Source organism: Prorops nasuta, unplaced genomic scaffold (assembly GCF_024137725.1).
Source record: "Prorops nasuta isolate Cenicafe-Biocafe unplaced genomic scaffold, Cenicafe_Pnas_1.2 PNAS00004, whole genome shotgun sequence".
Classification (NCBI taxonomy): Eukaryota; Metazoa; Arthropoda; class Insecta; order Hymenoptera; family Bethylidae; genus Prorops; species Prorops nasuta.
Window position 1 is genome coordinate 828,717 of NW_027116801.1, and position 25,866 is coordinate 854,582.

General features: G+C 35.7%; 1 protein-coding gene across 1 annotated transcript; it reads left to right on the top strand.

Annotated features, from left to right (window-relative positions):
• The first annotated feature begins 5,167 nt into the window (after positions 1–5,167).
• LOC136772910 (uncharacterized) lies at positions 5,168–25,707 on the top strand. Its single transcript, XM_066726164.1, has 4 exons — positions 5,168–6,669; positions 9,222–9,756; positions 14,313–15,009; positions 18,702–25,707. Exons 1-4 carry the CDS (start codon positions 5,260–5,262, stop codon positions 18,802–18,804), a joined length of 2,745 nt encoding a protein of 914 aa, XP_066582261.1. The 5' UTR covers positions 5,168–5,259; the 3' UTR covers positions 18,805–25,707.
• Positions 25,708–25,866: the final 159 nt, after the last annotated feature.

Below are 25,866 nucleotides of genomic sequence, written 5' to 3' on the forward strand. Positions count from 1 at the left end.
AGCCTCCAAATAGCCGAATTTGAATTTTACCGCAGCCACTCGTGGTCAGATCTAGACGACTTTGTGGCATTTGTGGCAAAGAGACAAAGCTATATGCAATATGTATTATTAGTTTTTGAACATAAACTAGGCCACTGTGATAATATTTTGTAAGCTCTGGACCGATGTACTAAAAATGAACAGATTATAATTTTTTCACTTGTCGTGAATGCTATTTGCAAAATAGCAACAACATTTTTAGTTTCACTGTTTGGGCTTTACTATAATATTAAAAACTGTTTCGAGTGGAGAATCAATGGAAATTGGAACCATTATTATTATAAATTTAAATAATGATTGTCCTGTCATCGATTACGCATAGATTTGATGTCGTGAACGTCACAAATGGTCTTAGTAATAATTTTAATTGCCGTGAAGTTACTGATGTTCAATACATCAAACCCGTAGGAAAATTGCTACCTAAGAGCGCAAAACAGGTAAGGAATAGTCTGTAAATGCTCGATAAGCGAACACAGGAAAATAATACCATTTTAGAGGGTCAAATACTTGATACAGGTATCATTAATTAATAGGTGATTAAAATTTTGTGCAATTTATTATTTCTCAAACTTAAACATGCTTTTAAAACTAAGTGGAAATAGATCTTGAATAAAATTTTACTAATAGTTTTGAAATTTTTATCATACCTTAACAACCAAATTATATACAGATCGGAGTACGTAGGACTTTTTAAACTTTCGTTCTTTTTCCTTATTAAGAATTATCTGCGAAGTTTTGTCTGAAATTTCTCAAGTTCTTTTTAGAAATAGAGCCAATTGCTCGAAAAATCAATATTCATAAGAAATTCTACATACTTCTGTACAGTTTATATAAATGGAAACTTTATCGATTTTTGTTCCAAGTTGAAAATTGCAAACGGTACCTTTCCGACCGTTTATTTCTCTGTAACGTACGAAATATTGGAGAAAATATTTCGTACATTTGTCATTTTTTTATAAATCATTATAGAACCAACGCGTTTGTCAAGTTCGAATGTTACTTCATAAAAATACGTACACAAAATTATAATTGATTCTATCTTCTTGCTAACATAAGATTTCAATTAATCCTATTATTTTCTTTCTCTAAATTGATATAACCCCTTAATATTAAAATATAGTATTGTATAAATAAAAATTGCGGAATGAAACAATCGTTACACTATACTATGTGAATGCCAAAAACTTCAGTTTATTATTTCCACGTATTTCTGAGTTTCGACGAGTTAAGTGTTGAAAAGCTTCGAACTTTTAGTAGTGAAAAAGCTGTAATTTTTAACTAGATTAATAATTATAATAAAAAGGAGTCTAATATTATTCAAACATTTTTTATTATGAAATACTTATCAGCGGACAAACATTCTTATGTAATCGCGGAGTGTCTGACGAGCTATTGCACAACGATATAAACCTTGGCTTCGTGTTGAATGGTTACATCTCGAAACATTTCTAAAACTACCCTCTCCCTTTCATCGCAACAACGACCATCCAGAAGATTTTAAAGTGGCTCTAGAGATTGGCGAGGCCATTGAAAAAGAGTCATAAGCTGTATCAGTCCATACTGGATAAAAAGGAAGTAAGATTCTGGGTAAAGGCTTGCGGCTGATTTCACCCTGGTGACAGTAGGGGTAGGGGTGGGTTCTCGGTTGTACGAATTTAAAAGCACAGTATAGTTTTAAACAAATCATACTCCACTTTGAATCGCAAGCTTTAACATAGATTGTATATATCAAGAAATGTTAAAAAGACCCTCTCTCCTTCCTATACCAATAACCATCATTCAGTATATATCAGAGTAGTCCTCGAGATTGGCGAGGTCGTCGAAAAAGAACCGTAGACGCATCAGTTCAGGCTTGGTAGAAAATAAAATTCAAGCTAAAAGCCTGCGGCTGAGTTCGCCTGGGTGACGCTTTGGATGAGGGGGGAGGGGAAGGCAGTGGTTGAATTTAAAAGTACAGTCTGAGGGGCGCGAAGAGCAAGTGAGACTGCGAGTATATACGTAAAAAAGGAGAGGCGAAGGATCCAAGTCTGACGGAGATGGAGGAAAAACCACGGGAATCTGCTGTAAGGGGGTTGAAAAGTAGAGGCTTGTCACTTGCTTGGCGAAAAACAGTAAAGATTTGTTGAAAATTGCAGTGCGTCCGCTGTACTGGCTATGAACCTACGTCTGGCTGTTCCAAGTCGAGTTTGGGAATGGGTTGTCGTGAGGATGGAGGGGGGTTGGTAGAATTCTAAAAGTGGAGGGGGTTGGTGGGAACTGGAACGAGATGGTTGGATCTTAAAGGGTGAAAGAAAGGGACGAAGCTGGATGCTTGAATTCGGTGGAGTGAGGGTTGAGTATTGTAGTGGGGGGAAATGGGGTGCATGGAGAGGGATGTTAAATTGGAGGGGATGGGAGTAGGAGGATGGAGCGAATAAGGGGGAGAGAGAGATAGATAAATAGATAGAAAAGGGTAGAGTGAAAGAGAGATATATGGGATGGTATAAACAGAAAGGGAGAGCAAGAGAGAGGGAGAGAGAAGAGGGGAGATGAGTATGTAAAAGAGGGATGCGAAGGGTAAGCAGAGGGGATGACACAGCGTGGAAGAGAGAGAGAGAGTAATGTTAGATGAGAAAATCGATGCATCGAGGCGCCCAGCGGCCAAGCCCTGAGCTCAGCCCCGTTCTCTGCCGTCACCCCAATATGCCCTGCAGCGTGACTTCACTTCCAGGGGTTAGTGTACAGTTGCGCACCGACCTCCGGATCGTGCACATTCTCCTCTCTCTGCATCGAACATGCCCGGGATCCGGTCTATGTAATCTCTCTCTGTCTTTCTCTTTCTCCCTTTCCCTCTCTTTCTCTACATATATATATATATATGTATACATCTCCCCCTCCCTCTGTACTACTACCGCCTCCACCAACGCACTCTCAGTCTCTCTGAAACCTTCAATCCTAACGGCCACTGTCGCTCCGTTGCTGCCGAGCCTGCCCACTTTGCGCGGGAACCACTGCCTCCTCCGATAGCTCAAATCTGGTCATTCTACATCATAATGACTGAAAATAAATTCAGCCATACACGAAAAGATACGAATTTCCCTTGAATAAGTGCGTCTGACCATGTTTTTCTCTTGTTTTTCTACTCCGACAGCTGGCTGACCACACAGTGAGTTTTCTACTTGGCGTATGAGAATACCTACGGATGTTCCACTTTTATACCGTTTCTCCACGAACGAACGATCAGCGGCTCTCGGTGATGAACCGTACGATTATACGGAGGAGCCACGATAAAATCCAGAAAATTCGCGCAAAAAGAGACGACCGTTCTCTCGTATTAACTGCCCGTCAATTACAAGTTGAGAAACTGCTACGTGCATAGACACCGACTCCGAATTGAAATAAATCGTCCCTGCGATGTTATTCCAGCAGAAAACTAGTTACGCTGAATATATTTGAATGTTTATCGAGGATGAAGAATAGATCGGGGGATTTAATAATGGGGAGTAAAACTCTTATATGCATTTTCGATGAGAGATTTGTATAAGAGGGTACGTTTTGCTTCCGAATGATTTAAGGTCGTGGCAAAGTTCGAAGACCCGAATTGTTCGAGTGAATATTTGGTTGTGCAAGTTTGAAGAATTGAGGAGGGGTGGGGGAAGATTGGATCGATGGGCGAGAGAAAAGCTTAGGAATATCAGTTCCAAGTAGAAAAATCAGTTTGTGGTCGGACAAGCGTGGATGGTGCAGTTTGGATAATTTTGGTAGGCAAACGAATTTGTAGGGTGTAAAGTTTGGATAGCAGTTGGCACGCTTGCAACAATTGAATGGGCTGTTGCGGATATTCCGACTGTTGTTATCGCAGAAACGTCCTGTAGTAGGCGTGTAACTATCGCCGCCCACTCGACGGGTGATTTTTGTAGTGGTGGAGAGAAGCTAGTGGTAGTGTTGGTGGTGGTGGTGGTAGTTGGCAGAGAGAAGGGGTTTCTGGCAGTGGTGGTGGTGCTAGTTGTGATTATGGTTACGGTGGCGATACTGGCAGTGATGGGTGGTGCTCCCAACGTGCAGAAGGCTCTCGCATAGTGTCTGCCTTCCGCGCTAACATGCAGCACGGTCTGCCACCGTCCGCTCGAAAATCCTTGCAAGGATTCTCAGGATTGTGATGCTCCCGTCACTCACGAACGATTATGGTAAAAGCATACGCCCATTTTTCAACTACCCCCTTCCTATCCCATTTCTAAGCATATTTCACGATTCAAATCATCCCCCTTTACGAGCTCCCCTTATTCCTCCAATGACAACTCTCAATTTGATTAGAGACCTACCAAGGCTTCCAATTCCCATTCGATAGGCGAATAAGTCAAAGCTCGAACGTCCTTTGAAAATTCCAATAAATTTTCATCCGAGATAGATTTGTAACTCAAAACTGTGAATTCTTATTTTAATTTTATTGATGCGGCGATTTACCCATTGATAACTTTCCCTTGAAAAAGAAATTTTAATAAAAATTAGAGAATAGAGTTGGAGGAATTTTTAGGAGCAGAATATGGGATACGAATGTTGTTAATAGAAAATTAGTTGCATTTTGAAGAAGTAGTTGAAGGTGGAAACAATACAATTGGCGAGATAAATTTAACGAAGGTGTAAAATTTCGATATATAAATCTTAGTCTATATAAATTTTGTGGCTCAAAACTTCCAGTTCTTAACTCAAAGTTTTTAAAGCGAATAATTTCCGATCACTGGCCTTCGTCTTAAAGAAAATCTAGTGAAAAAATAAAAAAACCATTGTAAGAAATATTACGATCAAGAATAAATATCGTTAATAGGAACGAGTTACACCTTGAAAATAAAAATCTAATCGAAATGAAAAATTCTAATAAATATTATTTTAAAATTAAAAGCTCTTCGATACTCAAAACTGTCAATTTTGTCCCAATCCTATTGAACAAAATCAGTTTCCTTTACTATTTATTCGAAAATAAAAATGGAATTAAAAAAAAGGAGAAAGGATAATTGCCAAAAACGAGGATCTCAAAAAGCTGCAATATCGATAATAGTGGGAATTGTTTGTGTTTTTCAGAAGATAGCTGATGGTGGAGGAGGAGGAGGAGGAGGTGGTGGTGGGGAGGGTCGCATGCCGGTGCTAATAATCGTAGTGTCGCTGGCCTTGCTGGATCAGACGAGGTTTACGATCGGCGACGAGTGCGGATTGGCAGAGTTGACTTGCGGGGATGGTCACTGCATGCCAATCGACGCTTACTGCAACGGCCAGGACGACTGTGGGGATGGGAGCGATGAACCTTCTCTCTGTACACCCTGCAACCGCACCTACCACGGTCTGGAGGGTCGGACCTACAAATTGGACCTCCCAAGACCAACCGAGGAGCGTCTACCCTTCTTCTGCCATTTGACCTTTACCGCGTACGGTCAAGGTTACGGCGAATTGGTCCAATTACTATGGGACGCCTTCAGCGTGGGAAAACTGGATCCAAACGCCGACAACTTTGTATCAAACTGCCCGGAAGGCTCCCTCCAGCTTGGAGAACTGGGAAGACATCATACCGGTGGTACCTGGTGTGGAGTGGGGGAGGGTCGTCCGATTTACTACAGCGAGACCAGCACAGTGACAGCTTCCATTCGTTTGTTCCAAGCTCCCTCGACGGTCCCCTTCGATTTCCGGTTGCGGTACCGTTTCGTGTCTCGTAACGAGGCCATCGCCAGACTGGGCAAACCCGAGCTACCCATTGAAAGGGGCTCGCGAGTACCTGGGACGTATTGCTCCAGAGAGTTCTACGAATGCCATTTGAAAAGATGCAGGGTCCAGAGCCCCAATTATCCTGGGGAGTATCCCAGGAACGCTAGCTGCTTCGTGACCTTGAGACAGCAAGAGGTACCAATGTGCAGGCACGCGATGATATCGGTGAAGAACAATCCGAATGGTCCGGCTGGTTCCTCCTCGACCAATGGCAGCTTGAGCGTTTGGCAGGACTGTCCCAAGGACAGGGACAGGTTTGTTTTCAGGGACGGTCCGAAACTAGGGGACCCCATTTTGTTAATTTACTGCGGAGGACCACTCCCAAGAATCACTGCGAGGGGGTCAACTATGTTGGTGGAATTTCATAGCTCCCCTTTAGCCACTCCTTTTGGTGCCTCCACACTCAGGATGGAACTGGAGGTCCAAGTGTTGTACGTGGATTCCGATGGTCTGGATTATGCTAGGGAGACGCACGGTTGCCAGTTCTTCATCAACGACACTCAGCAGCGTAGTGGGGTGCTCAAAGCGCCACTTCACGCGCTCCCACCCTCGTCCAGTTGCACTTGGAATATCAAAGGATCTTATGGGGACCGCATCTGGTTATATTTCTCCTCCTACTCCCTCAGGGACCTAACCGGAAGTGTCGACAACAATGCGAGTCAAGTAGAACCCATCTGTCCTGCAAAACTCTCCTTCTGGGACGGTAGTGCCCTTGCCGATCCGCTTGTTTCATTTTGCAACGAGCCCCCCAAACTATGCGCCCATGCTGCTCTCAGGAATGTTACTAGGAGCACCAGGCCCTGTACGAGCGAAGAGAGTTATCTTACCGTAACACCTAGCTTGACTCTCAAATTGGAAACTCTACTTGGAACTGCTCTTCAAACTGTCAATTTTCACGTGAGTATTTAATAATCTCTCTTAAACAAACTATCTCTTCGGTGAATGCTTCTTAACAGAATGACGCTAAGCATCAGCTGTAGCACTGTTTACAAGTTACGATTTTACAAATATCCACCATATTCATTTGCACTTAATCCATCAATTCTGAGGATTTTTTTTAATTTGTACACCATATATGCTATGAAAAGGAATTAATAGATATGAAAAAGTTAGAATTTTATAGGTACTGAAAGTGTTTTATAAATAATTTAATACAAAATTTCAAACTTAAAATTCATTAAACATTTACTGAGTTATCTCAAATCTAATGCTGTAGTAGAGAGTTAGAGTGAAAATGTGTCATGATGCACCTAAATATCCTCAGCTTTGTTTATCAGTATAAATTTTATTACTTTCTATAAATTGTGTGTATACGCGTATACGATGTATTTATATACTTTAATTTGACTTCAATCATGGAGGTAAAAATTCATGTATCCTTGTAACTAAGATAAATTAACGATGTTGTCGTTTATATATACACTGTACTAGTAAGATATTTTTTTTCTTTATTTGCATCTGGTACTATGTTAATACTTGTATTATTTGTTCTTGTTTCTTTTTAATCTTTGATACTATCCTAAAAAAATTTTTTTTTAATTTATGAAACGAGATTGTAATCGTAAACAAACTTTATAAATTCATGAAATTCGCCTTTTATTTTTATTTATATACGTAGAGTACATTTTTATCCGACAAAAGTATAACTCTTCTCATAAATTCAATTCTAAAGCCAAATAAAAATTTCTTACGAGGATATCTAAGGTCAATAAAAAACAAATTATTGCATGTTAATTGGAATACGCCTGTCAACTGGACTCCCTGTTTACCTTATAAGAGATATTAATTCTTTGCTTGGGGTCTTCTGGAAACTCCTTTCTATCTGTACTGAAAAGGCGCTGTGTAAAAAATTATATCTCTTAATATTTACGATAATAAATGAATTTTTACACCCACGCTTTGTATAAAAAAAAGTATATATTTAATATGTCTCACTTCATCCTACTTGTGCGATTTAATATATGGAAATATTGAATAAATATTTTTCGTTATTATATTTGTAATTTTTTTGTTTTCATTATTCAACTTTTTACCAATATTCATGTTTTACAATAGAATAATTATGCCTGAAATAATATATATTTTGGTAAAACGAGATGTAGGAAATTGTTTAATATTGTTGTAATCACGTTACGAAGATTCAGTGTTTCGCAGAACATATCAATAACTTTATGGCTAGTAATTTGTTTTTACTGCTTAGAACGAGATTCACTCAAGTCATTTAATGTCTTACTAATATTTAAATGCTCTCATATGGTATGTTACTTCACTCACTTATTTCATGCACTATTCCCTATTTTTTGTTTGTTTATTCAATGATACTTTTTGCTAAGCAATGATCGTTGGTTTTTTTAAACGCAATTTTTTTCTCGAACTTCGACCGGATCATCGGCGGTGGCTTTAAGGGAGCGGGCTTTAAGCAACGCGTGATTCAATTAACCCTTTGCACTCTCAAAGTACTAAAAGCTTCGATTGGAGAGATTTTATTGGAAAGCATTGATAGCTTCATTCGACACTGTTAACTAGCCGATATTGGAGTACCGAATTGATGTATGTACCTTCGTTAGCTTTTTGCTATACCGAACTAGAACCTTGTAATTCTCGCCAATTCATTCATTGTGTCAACACAATTGCCACGTTCGTCAATATAAAATTCACATATTCACTTGTACTCTTCATTCAAATTCTATATCAGCATAGCAAACTCTTCTCTCTCTCTCTCTGTATGCTCATTCTAGGGCATTCGAAACCTTCAGCAAAAAACTGACATTTTAAACTTAATTTTCTCGCGCTAATTGCGTACTTTCAAACTTTTGAAAGACTTTGGACAGTTTTGCTCATTTATAAAAATAAATTTCAATTATTTTTAAACGTTAATAAATTTCAATTATTTTTAAACGTTAATAAATATTTTAGTAACAAAAAAAAATCATTTTTATAAGGTGATTAAAAGTTATTAGAAATTAACGCTGCAGCTTTTTTCAATAGCGTAGAGGATTTAATTTTTTAAAAATATTTTTAGTCTGCACCGATAATTATTTATGAATGAATGACAATTACATTTTTTGCGAAAGTTTATATATAAAGAATATAAAAATATCATATATTTCATGAAGCATTTCTTAATGAACGGTGTTGTTGTATTGACCAAAAGTTGTTTTATCGTCTAGAACAGAATTTCTGGTTTAAATTACAATGATTTCTAATTAGTATTGAAATTTCGCCCACGTATATTTACAGTAAAAATGTTTAGCAACAAATACGATGACAAATTTCCCCGTTCTAAACTCTTTCGCAGTTAAAATATCGTTTCCTCTTCTGGAATGCTTTCATTGTCGTCTTTTTCACCTGAGATTTCAGTCTGGACACAGTGTTCAGTCACCAAAGCATTCTCCACTGGATTTTATCGACGTTTCCGGGTCACTGAGAGGGTGAAATTGTGCTTTCAGGCTGTGTACGAGTTCGTTTCGACTCTGCAGGGTGGTGAGCAGTGGGGGGATGGCGCTTGCAGTCGAATCTGGCGAAAAGTGCGAAGCGGTGAGGTGACCTCACCGCGAGACGTGAGACTTTTTGGTCGGGGTGGATCTACCAAGTTAAAATGCAGATACAGAGTGGAAGCTGGTCAAGGGGAGAGAGTCAGGTTGACCTTGCACAACGTTAGCCTCGGTGAGGGTACCAGCTGTATCAACGAACCGGATCCTCACACTGGGAGACCTCGGTGTCGCCACGAAGTTTCCACCAGGAAAGGGAAACTCGAAATTTTCGAAACACCATGGGACGATGTGAGACTCCCAAGGGCCTGTTTTTGCGACAACATCACCAATTTACCCGTTACACACATTTCTGCAGGCCGCATTCTCGAGATTAACTTCCTTATCGACCAGATGACTCCTCACGAAGATTTCAATACCCTCTTCTTCTTCGCCAGCTTCGAACTCATTCGTGCCCCGGAATGTCCGAGGAAACAACGTGTTCGTGGTGAAGGTATTTGTCATGTGCATTAAATCTTTTTTTAAATATCAAACTATTGCCCCTGCATCGAATGAAAACTTAGTATTTTGCAGTACTTTTAATTGATATATTTATATCGTTAATATGACAAATTTATGCAACAAAGCGTCTATTTGAGAATTTTATTTGAAAGAATTTTTCTGATTGCCGAAGGAATTGTTCAATTATTTGGTATTATAGGATAAGGAGGGAATTATAAGACTGAAACATTATCAGTAACTTGAACAAAAAGGGTAATTTTCACAGTGCAATGAGGGATACTGGGCGATCCCGTGAATTCTCAAGGATGTCGATTATATATAATTTATCACTTTTACAAGATACAAAACCATATACCTTTTCTTTCCATCCACTTAAATAATACACGCGTTATGGAATAAAGATGAATATTTTACATTAAATTTTATTAATAATTATATTGACAATATAAATAATAAATACGATGACATGATTTGCAATATCTACCTGAAAGAATCATTTTGATTATTACAGCAATTAGCGAGAATAATCTGGATATTTACAAGATATAGAGACAATGATAAAACTGAAATGTCGTTGGTTTTAACTTAATGACAAGGATAATTAGCGTAGTATAATGAAGGAACACTGTGCGTAGGGCTGCCAGAAGAGGCTGGAATGTAAAAATAGAACAATTCAAAGGAAAAAGAAAATAAAAGAGAATTAATTAAAACAAATACGTTCTTTTTCTTCAAAATAATAATATCAAATTATATATTTTTTAAATCAACCGTTGAACAGTGTTACAGACAAAAAGGAATAGATGGATAAAAATTAAATTTTCTCTTTCTTTAAAGATACGTTGAAGCAAAGCAAATTATATGTAATCCTCAGAATTCTCAAGAACATATATAATATTAATATTTTTACTTATATATTTTTTATCCCTTTTAAAAATCATCAAACTACCTCTCCCTCCTCTTCATCTTAATATTTTTCAGCATCGAATAAAATTCATATATCACATTTAGTTTTCTCGATAATATAAAAAATCTGCTTGACATTACATACATCCAAATTTTTCCTTTTAAATAATCTTCTTAATGAACTGATGATTAGGGATATTAAATGAGGCATTATCTAATTCTTCACAAGGTACGCAAAGAATTATAAAATTAAAACGTTAGCGGTAGCTTAATGACAAGGATAATATATGCAGTGGAACGGAGAAGACATTGTGCGATCCTGCGGATTCTCAAGGACGTTTCGTGATATCACAGCTTATATTAGATTACGGTGCTTTCAGCTTTAATAAAATTTGTACGTGGAAACAACGCGCTTCTAGGGAGAATGTGTTAACATACTTATAATTCCTCCTACAAATCATTAAACTACCCCTCCCTCTCGAATATTATAAATTGCATCACATACGATTAATATTTCGCATATATTACACTCTAATGATGTTTATACTCATAATATATAGGCCATTTCCCAGATAGGATAATATACGACATAGTTCGATATAAATATATCGTTTCTCACACGCAATTTACTATTTGTATTTCACTATGTCGATTTTTAAGCTTCCTGAAAAACGGTCATAAAAATTTGCGTCGATCTGACATGATCATTGGGAAGGATCTTTCTGATCGACTAAGTATAATTAACGTACAATTATCTGACTATTCACACGATTCTAAAGAAATTATACAATTGAAATGTTACTTAATTTGCACAATAGTACAGCGAAGGGACATTGTACGATCCTATGATTTCTCAAGGGTGTTTCGTGATATCAGAGTATAGTGGGTTACGATGCTCTCTCATCTATATTATTATTACACTTATTATCATTCCTACACACACACAAACCATTAAACTATTCCTCCCTCTCCTTCTTAAATATTATATAACATTAAGTAAAAGTAATATTTCACTCTATATTTTTCTGATAAATATATAGGTAATTTTAATATCGTAAACTATACAAATATTGTTAAAGTATTATGCACGTAACTCCTCGTTAAACAATTCTAAAAGTCGAGTGTCTGCAGAAAATTATACTCAGTACCTCGCTCGACTGTAGCTTAATTTTATTACTTGGTACGATCAAGACTACTAAATCTCCTTATAACGTATAGGTACATGAAATGACTATTATTAAAGAATCTTATTGATCAGTCGAGTATTTAGCAAGAATATAGAGAACTATATTGATATAGGTAAAGACGAGTAAGAGAGGATGGTAATAAAACTAAAACGTTAGCTACAATTACCTAACGTAAAGGATAATTCGCAAAAAGGGCATCGTGCGATCCTGTGAATTCTCAAGGACACCTCCTGATATCAGAGCTTATCGAATTACGGTGCTTTCAGCTGCAGTAAAATTTTGACGAGGCCGCTATTAAAGGAAACGGCTCGTTGGAAAGGGGGCGAAGTTTACTCGATAATAGTCGGCATGCTTAGGGAATTTAGCTCTCAGCTTTGTTTGTGTACCTAGCTTGATAGCTGGAGCCTTTTAATGTTGAATGTGCTCATCGGGTAGGACGAGAATATATTTGCCAGTCCTGCAATCTTAATACTGGCCTGCCCCATTGTCCTGTAATACGTCTGCTTTAAGCGAGCTACGTCTACTCACCCTCCCCACCCCCACATCCACCCTTCCTCCTTCCCTACCTCCTTCTCGCTTCTCTTACGTTACACCTGCCAACCGAAATCCGACACTTTCCCGATACAATCGATAAAGGATCAAATAGCAATTTTTAAATTCATATTTCGTTATCAAACATGCTTATTAAAGGTCTTTATTAAAAAGTTATATTAAAAATGCTTTCACCACCTCGCGCCACTTTGCTCTTTGAACCAATAGCGTTTGACGGTATTTATTAATTGCACGAGAGATTAATTATCGCTTGTGAAATTTTCCTAGCAATCGTTCTACATTTAGTATATTATATTCTAGGTAAAAATTGTGTGCTGTATACATGTATATTTATATATAGGGAATCCTTTTAATTGTTTGCTGTTAAATAATGACAATAAACAGACGTGTTTTATTGGTCTTTTATTGGAGCATTTTAAGGGGATTGTTTTCACCTGTCCAGTGACGAAACGAGGGGGGGGGGGGGGTGGGCGATCGATGATTAATTGTAAACGAATGCAACTTTCGTGTGAATTAAAAGTGAATTTTTGTTTGTGTCAGGTAAATATTTTTAAAGTGTCGGTTAAATCCAATAGTTTATCGAATGACCTCGCTCCGGAAAGCATTATTGATGTTTCTTTGTTGAAGAAAATTTGAAAACGAAACGTCAAACGATTTGGTTAGTCTCGATCAGCGGGTTATAAATTATGAAACTTTAAACGGGATATCGGATCACGAGATAAAATTGAGAAAAATCTTTGCTAAAGAGAGATGGAAAATAAAATTATTTAATGGCCGGTCATTACGGCTTCAATTAACCGAGCATTGACTGCGAAGTAATTAATCATACTGGGGGGAATGAAATTTTAATTTGCAAGAAGGTAACTAATGCATCTGGCCTTAAACGCTCGTTAAATTATTATTGAGGATTTTAAATTGCCACTCGGTTAAATACACTCGGAATTGTTCGAATTGCTATATAAATAACAAATGAAAATGGCAATTGATAAATCTGAAATATAAGAAGGAATGACAAATTGCGCGCTTTCAATTGATGAAATATACTCGAAACTTGGATAATGAGTGGAAAAAGTATGCAAGGCAAGAAGTTAATTAACATGCCTGATTGAAATAACGAAGAGGAGGGAATTAGCAAGAAAGTTGGCGATGAGAATATATATGAAAGAGGAAAACGGGGCATCGATCTGGTGGAATTGGAGAAATTAATTAGTAAGGTGGGGAATAGTGATAAGTATGAAGAGGGTGAGAAATTAAACGGCTCGACAAACTGCGAGAAAGGTGTGAAAATTTCTAGTCAAAACCTTCGAGGCATAAATATAACACTTGATATACTGAAAATTACGTCAATTGAGTCGATGAGAAGTTTCGATCAGCTTGCTGTGCTTACGTACCAATGAATAAATCGATAAAAGCATCAGTCTACGAAAATTTTCTCTACAAACTACATTAGGCACAATGATATTTACTCTATGGTATGATTTATTTATATTTAAAATGTAGATGTTCCCGAAAATGGCATTGTTACATTTGGTACCTGTTAATTCGACACCAGTCTTTTCTCTTAATAACTACCTTGTATATTTGCTATCGGCAAATCTGACGGTTTATTATAACCAATTGCTAGTTTACATCAACTAATTACCTCATTTATTTTTCATAACAATTATACATTATCGTTCAAAACTATTAATAATAGTCTCTAATCCATATTAACCGTTACATAACAAAATTAATAATAATTAATTACGAATTGAGTTTAAAATTGTGAATAAACCAAAATCATTATTACAAAGATCGATAATGCATTGGTTACACAATAAAAAATAGAGATAAATAAAATATAAAGAATTATAATAACTAAAATATAATTTCGCGCTTAGAAGAATGATAAAATTTATTTCGATAGGTGGAGAGCTGCGGTTTATATCACCACCATTGTCAAGGCCAGACATATATTGCGAGGGTTTGCCTTGGTTGGTAGAGGCAAGAGAGAACAGGTCGCTGTTCCTCTTAACGTGGGGTTGGTTCCTGCCTTTGGAGCCAACGCCGTCGATGGAGGCGTCGGAGGGTACGAAATGTCCAACGACCAACAGGATCCTCCTGTACTCCGGGTGGCCACCAAAACTCCTCAAGGTTGTTTGTCCCGCCGAACCAGGAGCACGCGAGTTCACCGTGCACGTCTTCTCCGAGGAGTGGATGGGAGCTTCGATATCGGGGGGCAAATATCCAGGGCCTCCAAGGTCACCTGCGATGCTGCTCGATTTCGTGTCGCGGGAGCCAGGGCAAGCAGCGGCCTCCTGGTTAGAGATCTCCAAGAGTAGAGCTGCCCTCAGGAGGCAGTTGAGGCTACCCGAGAGGATGATCGAAAATGAGACGTTGTTCAACGGAGATTGCGCCCACAAGTGCCCCGAACTTGGTGCCTGCATCTCATCCACCCTCTGGTGCGATGGAACGAAGAATTGCCCTTCCGGACACGACGAGGCAAATTGTGGAAATGGCGCTAGACTACTTGGACTTTTACCCCCTACCATGTGGTTGGTCGTCGCTGGAGTCGCTGGAATTGTCACTGCCTTTGCATGCCTCTTCACTATACTGCTCAGCAGGTAGGTTTTTCCAAATTTTAATATTCCACTTGATAAAATTAGTATCAGAACTGAATAAATCAGATGAGCGACGTTGTGTCGCAAAAACTTCATCTTCACGAATTTATTCACCATCTTTTATATTTAATAATAGTAACAACCAACACAGTTACTTGTACAGTGTTCTATGTAGACATGGTTTGAAATTTAAATATATAAAATTCTGTTGCACTATACAGTTTATCGTTAAGGGGACGTTATCATCGAGGGACATGAAAAATGCATGAATACCGGGGATTTTTTTTATATAAAATAAATATGTTAGAGAATTTATTTCAGCACATTTTATTCTTTTGATATTTGGAGGGTAAATTCCAATTTTAGTTTTAGAAATTCAATATGGCGGGACCAGCTCCTGGTAAATATAAAGCATATTGCACTGGTCTGCGGCAGCACACGTTGATTCTGACCGACTCCATTGCTATAATTAGCACGGCAAACCTGGAACACGTTGTGTGCATAGTTATTAATCCCAATAAGAGAATTTTCCTTTTGAATTGGTAATTTTGTTAATAAATGCACTCATAGTGAACGTTGTGATAATTGTTTCTTGAAAGTTCGAAGGGCAGAACGCTTAGAGGATAAAGGTCCTTGAAGGGAATTGTTTCCAACTTTTCTCTCATGCGGCTTTAATTTGATCTGCGAATTGGCTCTTGTACTAATATTGATTACTATTGGTTTAATTAAATAGAATCTACGAAATTTTACATATGAATAAAGTTTATTATTCATTCTGCATAAAAATGACAAGTCGATCTCTTGATTTTGAGTTGGTAGGTGCTATCTTGAAATGAACCGTGATTGATTTTCCAGTCAGTGATTGGTCTACAGCAAATATGTGGTGACATTTGAGTCGCGTGATTAGGATGAAAAAATATACTGATAGGTGGTTTGATTAATTGGACCGCCGAACTTTAGCTCAGTTGGCATTAGAACAACAGAGAGTGATGAGTCCAACAATCCCCTGTAGTAAGCGTCTTTCGAATTAGACTTTTAAGTTTGGATAGATTTAACTACAGTTGTTTTACTGCTTTCTTGCTCCTGTGTGTCTTATGAGGATTTCTCACATTCGAAATAGAGAGAAAAATACAATTACTAGAATAGTATAAATAATATTGATATGAAAAATTAAAATACGTATGTTCTAAAATAATTAAATGCATAAATTTCAAGTGCATCATCAAACTGATTATTTCTACATTTTCAGAGCTAAAATACTGGTCAATAGACCCACATCCGTTCTTATTAAAAAAACTAAATTAAAATAGCAAAAATACAAAATATAGGTAATAAATTGGCATTCGATGCCGATATAAAAACGAATTATTTGATTTTTTCTTGTTTTTTAATTGTTTTATAATATTTCGTGAATAATTAGTTTCATTGATCAATGGCCTCAATTAAACGGTTTTCAAAGAGTTGTTTAAACAATCAAAATAAAAGTTTGGTGCTTTATAAACTCCAAACAACTCTTAAACCAAGTTCGTGCAATGATAGTTTCAGCATTTCACTTTGTTCTCTCTCTCCCATCGAATGCATTACTTCTTATAAATTCGTTATTGATCGATTTCAGTTCGTGTTTTAATTACATTATTGGAGTTTCGTGTGGATAAATACGGATATTTGTTGGAGCGACAAGTGGATGAAGTTGCTGTTTTCGTTTGTGTAGATTGACTGGTAAAATTAATATTCAATGGCTCTAACATTCAATATCTATCGGTTATAAAGAGTGTAACGTAAATGAGTTATTATATGCTTGGAACACAAAGGATAGAAAGCTCAATTCTGAGAAGAAAATACTTATATACAATTATTTTACATTATATCAATATTTTCAGAGTTACGTAACAATATATTCAATCCGAGAGTCTGCAAAAATAATTATATGCAATTTTATAAATGTTAAAGTTTTTTGTATATATAATAATATTGATGATAAAAGTTTGATAATTTTTTTCATGTTGCTCATATTTTTAAAGTTACATAAAAATACGTCTAGGTGTGAATTCATCGGGGATCGATAGTCCACCAAATTAATTATGAATGACATTAAATACAGCGTAAAATATTTTTAGTGGATATGACGGTAGGGGCAATAAATAAACTAATTAACTTTATGTATATTATTGATAGTTATTGAGTTACATAAAAATACATGCGGCCTAAGCATATTATTGTTATATATGTAACTCGATCAATATTTTAATAATGGAAAAATAAATTCATTAGATTTATCGATTGGTTTTTATCGTATAGGCGTAAAACTCTTCTATATATTTTTTTCTTTTAAATTGTTCATTTTTAACGAGTTACATAAATAATTCTGTAGGCCATCGACCTATGGGACTTACATCTACAGGAATTTGTATATAACTTGAAAGTATATTAGTAACATAAAATAAAGCTATTAAACTTTTTTATTATTATTATTACATTTGCAAAAAACTTTTACAAAATGTTTTAATAATGTTAGTTTTTACTTAGCTTCTTAGAGATTTGTACAGTCTCTTGGCCTGAATATACTGTTTGGCAACTTGGAAAGTACTGACGACAATGACAATATTTTATAAGTGTTTTCTTCTCAGAATTTATGCTCTCCTATTCTCTATTCCAAGGAAATAAGTCATTGATGGTACATCGAGTAAATGTTGTCTTCTGAATGCTTATTAGTTTTCACGAAACTACCGCAATGTTGCAAATTTTATTCATTAATTACAATTAAGACGAATGAGCTTAATTGATTATAATAAAAACTAAAATCCACACTAAGCTTTTAATTTTTATTTATCTTATATAATGTGATTCTAATAATAAATCTTAATTTTATCAACCAAAGTTCGTTCGTCAGGTGGCATAATTAGAATTATTGAAAGACAGACAGTAAATGAACGTCACTGGATGATCCAGAATTAGATAGCGAAGAGTGGAAATTTCACGATTATAATACCACTCTGACTTGTCGATCTTTCAGCTTTCTGTTCGGATCTACCCGAAAATGATTCAAGTTAATAATATTAGCCAATGTGGGATGTAGATTATGCAATGACAGGAAGTCCTGTCAGAATCAAAAAGTAAATTAAAATAATTAAGGAGTTTCATTTCAAAACTCCAGATAAGAAATTTCAAAGTTTTTGGGGAGGAATGAAAAGCTGAGATCTAACTTTAGGTTTTTCTTTTGTTAATTCGGACTATGTGCAAGATTGTAATAATTACAGTCCTAACTCACATAATAAGAATTACGAAGGGATGTGAATTTACAGTAGAGTATCAGTTTTACAACTCTCATAAAAAATTTTGAACTTTCCTTATTTGCAGTTTTGAAGTACCAAAATTTCTCAGTTAATCCTTCTTACTAACATCATTGATGTTGAAGCTTCTCTAGCAAGAAATAATATTTCCTTCAATTAAGTAATGACGTAGAACGCGCGAACCTCTCTGATACGAGTTGGTCAAAGATCATGTTGAATTCGGCAATGGTTGGGGATTTAGGGAAGCTGATAAGTGATGGAAGATATTCAGAAAGAGTGGGAGAGGGAAGTAAAGTGTATAAAGGTTGATGAGGAGCAAATGATAGAATAGTATAGAAAGAGGAGGTAAATTAGATAACGATAAGAGATCGTTTGAGATTAAACGAAGGATACATCTGTTCGCAGGTCGAAGGCACGTTCGAAAAGACTTCGTTACAATGGGACGAAGAAGGGAGGTAAACCACGACGAGCACCAACCGAGGAGACTCTTCTTGGAGTAGCTTCCTGACAACAGCAGCCCGGTTTCGTGGAGTACATCCACGTGGACCGGGAAACTACAGTATAGAAATATTTTGTGCTTCACCGTCCAGTAAATTAACACGATACTTTCCCCAGGTGCCACAATCCGGAGCCACCAGGCTCCGTTCTAGTTTAATCGTCTATGTAGATTATAACAGTTTATCTTCAACCCCTCCTCATAATATTTTCAACCTCGCACGGCATAACCTTTTAACCAATGAAACTCGTTTCGACATCTGCAAAACTCTGTAAATTTTTCTAAAATCTCACTGATGAATTTTAAAATTCATTGACTTAAGTGATAAATAATATGGCACTTTTGAATGATTATATCAGAACTAAATATCCAGGTTACGTTGGATTTAAACATTGGTTCTATAGTTAATGTTTTATCGGCTTCCAGGTTGTCCAAACGCGTTTCATTCTTGAAAATATTTCATTGTAAAGGTTGAAGGTCAACAAGGGTGCTTTGGCCCTGAAACTGAAGAAAATATCAGATCAATTACACTTATCAAATGGTTTCATTTAAATATTTGAGAATATATGTATTTTAATGTTTAATATAATTTATATCATTCTAATAATTGCATATATACCACTGGGGCATAAGGTTTCACAATTTTGCATTTTTAACAAAAATTTCCCAATAGTTTTTAAATTTCGCATATGGCTTCAATGTAAGCGCTAGTTCGCAACACTGCACTCATACAGAAGAGTAGGATAAATAATCAAAAAATGGAAAATTTTTGCTAAAATGGCAAAATTGTGATCTTTCGGTTGCTGGAAGATATGCAGTTAGCAGCATAGTCTAAATAATATTGATAAACACTTAAAATATACATATGTTTTAAAATAATTAAATGATAAATATTTATAAGCGTAATCAATTTGAAACTTTCATTATCAAGACCAAAACCCTCTTTGTGTGTGTGGGCCTCCTTCCTTTTCCTAACGTTTTTCTTAACTCTTAGTCATCACACAAGCGTTACGTCTACTTCGCGAAACGATCTACAATTTCTTTTTAAGAAACTAAAACCTGGCATTAGACATTTAGACTTATCAGTTCTTTATACTATGAGTTGTAGTTGATAAGGTCGGTGCAATTCTTTTCTTCTCCTTTTAAAGCGTATAGGCGAACTTTGCTATTTTTATTTATATAATCTCTCCTTTCTTCCTCTTCAAGTTTCTTGGATACGTCTGATGAAAGAAGAATCCGGAATGGCACTTGGGACAATTGAACTAATTAGAAGGAACAATTTGTAAAGATTGGCTGCAATATTGACCAAAGCTAAGTGAATAGTTTGGAGGGTAAAGTACAATGGCTCGAAAAGTTGAATGAATTTCGAGTGGCGTGGGTGGATCGATCGAAGCAAAAAAAAAAAAGAAAAAATGGAAGGAAAGTGATGGGGTGAAAAAAGGGGAGAGTAGTGAAAGGGATGAAAAGGAGTGAGAGACAAATAGGGAGAGTGGTGAGGGTAATTTGCTAACGAGTCCTCGAGCTGATGAATCGGCTGAATGAGCTAATGAGGGAAAGTGCCATTTCGCGATACTTTCAGGAAATCCACGAAGCAAATTTTACGGAGCTCTATTCGGCTGTGACGTAGGAAATATTGAGTACATATGAGAAATAGCTGGAAGGAGCTTTCAAGGACTATTCGTGCGAAACTGACTAATCGTCCACAAGGCTCCCACTTCTTTTCTAACATAGATTCCAATTGACAGCAGTGGTGCCAGAACGAGGGTTTTTACCCCGCCTTATGACTCTCAAACCTCATGTCGCTAGACTCAAGAGAGTTGCGCTAGGGGCCCAAAAAATCTGCGATCTGGTTTCACCTTCAACTTGAGTCGGAGGCTCCCCCGAACAACGCTATCGTGTTCAAGGAGCAAACGCGCTCGTTTTTCGGCGCAATTCGATTGAGATTTTTATTTACTCAGTTGCAAAATACCTTCAACTTGCTTTTAATGCTCGTAAGAAGCGAATCGGAGCTTTTTACGTTCTGTAAGGTATAGACTGGTCGTCCTGTCGGAGCTTAAAAGCTACCCGCATCTTTTTCCTCTCAAACCACCCACCAATCCCGCCTCTCTGCTTTCCTTTGCCGCAACCTCCCAACCCACCTTGCTTCTCCCAACGCGAATCATGAAATAGTACCCACCAGCACCGAAAACCATTCTCATTTAAGTAGCACTCACCCGAATTGGACAAGCATTTATTGGCTGTGTCTGTAAGTGACAGCTTTTTCCACTTATTTCTTTAATTCAACCTATCAATTCTTCAGTGATACATATTTTTTCCACCCATCTTGCTCTTCAACATTTCTTTCATTCCCAACAAGTATTAAGAAATATTATACTCCAAGCAGTATTACAATCAATAAGTTGTGGTATTTTCACAACTTTTTCAGCACAGCTTTTCTAACTTTCCATTTATTTCTTTAATTTTTCCTATAAATTATTCGGTGATATACTTTTCTTTCCAGTTCTCGTTAATGCATTCATTTTATTCTGAACGATTATTAAGACATGTTACTTCTATCGAGCAACATCATATTTGAATGATTCTGATGTTTTACAACTATTAAAAAATTTAATTACCCTATTAGTTCTTTAGTATACATTTTGTTTTTCACACCAACATTCTTTGAATTTTCAATGATTGAATAAGAAGTATGACCACTTCAATGAAGCTTTATTATTAATTTATTAAGCCTTTATTATTTTTGTAATGTAATAATTAATAAGTTATGTGACTTTTTCATAACTTTCGTGCTCTTTTTGTGTCAATAGCCATGTCATTAAGCCACGATAATTTAGAGTAATTTCTTAGTTGAGAGTTTGTTTTACTTGCTGGAAAAAAATGACGCAAAGACCGAAAGTGAAAATATGCTTGAATTAGCACTCAGGTGAATTGGACGATGTGTGTTTGAAATGGTATTATTAAACTTGGAAGAAAGCTCGTGTATGCGTGTTTGCGTGTATGTGCTCATTTAAGGGAAAGAGAACAAAATAGAGAAAGATCACGAGTTCATTGCATTTTTTTTGTAGCCCTAGTTTTTAGAAGATTTACGTATTCAATAGAACACGTATACAAAAGCGCTAAGAAAACTTTTCCCTCAAAATCTGGCTGGGATAATCTGTGCAAGAAATCTCCTAAAGGACGCTAAAGCCTTAAAATTAATCTCGGTAAGTGTGTAAGTGACCATAATTCCAATAATTGCAATTCATTTAGTTGCAATTTAAAGCAAAATATTTCGATGTAGATTATTCATATATTTATTCTCGAACTAATTGAAGTTTGTTGGTACCTGTTGACGTTGTCTCAGATACTTTTGGGGGATTTTGGGATGCCTCATTGTTCTGGTCAGGCTCGCTAAACTATTAATTAAATAAGCAGTACTAGATAATTGCTGAAAGGAATTCAGCGAGCAAAACTCGCGGGTAATTCTTTAACACATATAGCTTTAGAACTGAACGAAAGTGCGTTAATTAAGGGAATCGATATATTTAGAAAGAACTATATATATATATTATGAAAATATATATTATATGAAAAAACTATGAAATATATAGACAGGGTACATGGGAATTAATGATCAAGCAGTAAATATTATGTGGAAGGGCTGAGTCTAAAAAGAAAACTCGAATCTTAAACAATTTGTTATTATTATCCGAGCTACTACTTAATAGTAGATTTCGACGAAGTTTCTACAGAAATTGTAATGCAACTTGGTAAATTTTAATAAATATTTTGTAAATATAATTTATAATGGTAAGAACATTCTAATAACTTTTTTGCATATTGTTAATATTTCGTTGTGTATGACCGGATAAAAATCAATAATATGAAAAAATATTATTAGACGTTTTTATTATTTATTACCATATTGATAAAAAATTATTCTATACTCTTTTTAACATTGCTCATATTAAACTATTACATAATATTGTGGGCAATTAACTGAACGAATTTACATTTAAACAGATATTTATGTAATTTAAAAATATTATATAGCAATATGAAAAATATTATGAATATTTCATTATTACTATTATCATATTTACAACACAAACTCTTATGTAAGAAGTTTAATATTATTATTTACCAAGCTACATAAGAATTTATAAACTCTTGGCTTATAATCGTATTGTTATTTAACTCGGATAATATAACAAACATTTTTAAAAATAGTATACAAGTTTTCTTCTCAAAATCGATCCTTCTATCTAGGCCAATCTAAGGTTTGGCTTTGCCATTAATTTCTAAACACTCTGTATATAATATAATATATATATATATGACTATTTGAAGAGACGAATTAATTGGAATTCAGAGATGCAAACTGTTTATTACTACTGCATAGAGCTTTACATATAGATATACTACTTGCTCGGTCAAGGGTTTCTTATTAAAAAATTCAGATTCCTCTTAGTCAACGGGATTTCCGTGGGACGCAATCTGTCTTTTTGACCCATGGGATTTTCACCTGAGTACAGTGGTATAAATGGGGTTACTGACCCAATAGCATTTCTCCCTCTCGCATATGTACCGTTCGATTTTTACTTATTTATTTTACTCGTTTTCCTACACTGAGAAAAATTCTTCATCTAATGTACAATTTTTCGTTATAACAGTGAACAAAATCAATTGATATAATGAACAATTTATTGTTATAACAAATAGTTTATTAAATAATTAACTATTCATTATATCAATAAAATGTTTGTTGTATCAATGTATTTTGTTCACTGTCGATCATAACGAACAATTGTACATTAGATGAAGAATTTTTCACAGTATATCGAGCTATACGTGTTTTTTACGTGAATCCGTTTTTTATTCCGAAGAAAATTAAGTTGCTGGGTTCTTTTGGAGAGACTATTAATAGGATCTGGGAAGAATAAGAAAAGGAGTATAGATAACACATAAGAGGGAGAGAAAGGGCGGAGGACAAGGGAATATCCGCCTTTTTTTAACGATCCTCCAAGTTCAAAGCTTATTCGTTTGATGCAATACTGCGTATCCTTTTTTTCTTTCTTTCCAATTGTGCAAGGAATTTTCCATTCCGTACTCAAAGGGAATCCTCAACGCTCGTCAGTTTTTTTAATCGAACATGGAATCACCTCACTCGTTGGAAACGCTGCATTGAGCAAAGAATCGTTCGATCCAACGCTGAATTATTTTCCATTAACTAAGCTTGGATTCATTTCCATCTTATCAGCTGAGTGATTAATTATTTTTCAAAACACACTATTTATATTTCATAATATATTTTATTAAAATGATTAAATTACGTTATAAGGTATACCTTACATTATTCTATGGAAAAACTAGAAACCAGCAAGGAAACTACAGCCCTGTATAATTTCTCCTTCTTCTTTAGGCTAAACCTCGACTGTTTCGATCTAAGAGTTCAGAAATAAATGATCTGAAAATAGCATTAGTAAAATTTTGCAATGTTTTTGCTTACAAATTATATTACGTCAAGGTGCAACATAGATTATTCTTTTAATATAAATAAGACTAGAAACGAGTAAGAATACTTTGGACGTATATTGTCAAGGGTAGAGCGACAAGGAAGCCAAAAAGTATTGAAATTGAAAGTTATAACTAAGAGATAAAAAATAAAAAAGCACAGGAGGAGGACATTATGAATACTTAACAGTTTTGTAAATATATTAAACGATAATTATGTACACTGAAGACAATTGTATTTAAAGGGAAATAGCTGCACGAGATCTTCCACAAAACTACACTTAATTTGGCTAATCGCCTTACCATGCCATTTTAGAAATAGACAAACCTGCCATTAACGACTCTAGTATACTTTATACCCTATTTTTATTAGTCATCTCTCCTCTCATTGGACTCAACTAAGCAGAAACTCTATTAACGATTGTAATTTTTTTTATACAATACACAAAAGAATAATAAATAAATTTCTCCAAAATCTAAAGAAATAGCTATTAGAACTCATTGGACGATCTGTACACACCCTCCTACGTCGTCATTCTTAAGGTGACTTATTTTAAAAAATGCTTTGAATTCAACGTATTTGTTTAAGCATTGGCGAGATCAATTATTATTAATTAAACTAAATACAGTACTAACAGCTATCAATCCATACAAAGAGAATTGAACGATTAGCGAAGGAAAGTATCTTACTAGTATCTAGAGAATGATATTTGTATAATATAGATTTAAATAGGGAAAAGGGACACGCAATGAAAGTTGGAAGAACGTGGAATAGAATTTCTTATCCAGATAAATTATATTCTAAAATGACGTGCGAAAAAGTTCCGATAAAAGGGATTTGAAGTGTTGTACACTGACTGAGACTCGTTGAAGTATCGAAATAGAAGAAATAAAACTAATACAAAATGGAGAGAGAGAGAGAGAGAGAGAGCTCAAGTGGAATCAGGAAAGTATTATGAGAGATCGATCATCATTCGATAGATAGCTCGACAACAAATTTTACATCATCCTATACATACGCTATTGCTCCTCCCATAAACTCAATCTTCGTTGTTTTGAGAAAGCGTGAAATACGTTTTTTGTAACTCTTTTAAAGAGACGAGTGTATCGGACCAGTAGATCTAGCTCTTCGTTAAACGGATTTAAAAATGGGCTCTGTCTCTCAGGAAAACTATACTCGGTGTCTCGCTCACGTCAGTTTAATTTATTTTACTACTTGGCGCAAGACTCCACCGAGTTTCCTGAATTCATTAGGTAAATCTCGAAATAATCACACGAATAATTAAACGAAGTTAATTTAAATTCCTGAGATCTTGATTCGCATTCATTAATCATGTGTCATATTCCGTAAGGTGTAGAATTAATAAGAAACACTGTACCATCTATGTATACATACGAGTTTCAATAAAAACAACACTTCTTGCAGAAATTATCATCAAATTTTTCATTAACCTACGAATATCAATAAAATAAAAAAAAATGCATGGCAGAAATATATATTTTAAATCCTCGTTTACCTCGACTGACCTACATTTTTTATATTCCTAATTTATAATGAAATATTTATTAGAATTTTCGGTT

Coding starts and splice junctions, on each gene's coding strand:
- LOC136772910 (XM_066726164.1), top strand. CDS start 5,260: ATGCCAATCGACGCTTACTGCAACGGCCAGGACGACTGTGGGGATGGG. Junction 9,757..14,312: donor ACAACGTGTTCGTGGTGAAG/GTATTTGTCATG, acceptor TTATTTCGATAG/GTGGAGAGCTGCGGTTTATA. Junction 15,010..18,701: donor TTCACTATACTGCTCAGCAG/GTAGGTTTTTCC, acceptor ATCTGTTCGCAG/GTCGAAGGCACGTTCGAAAA.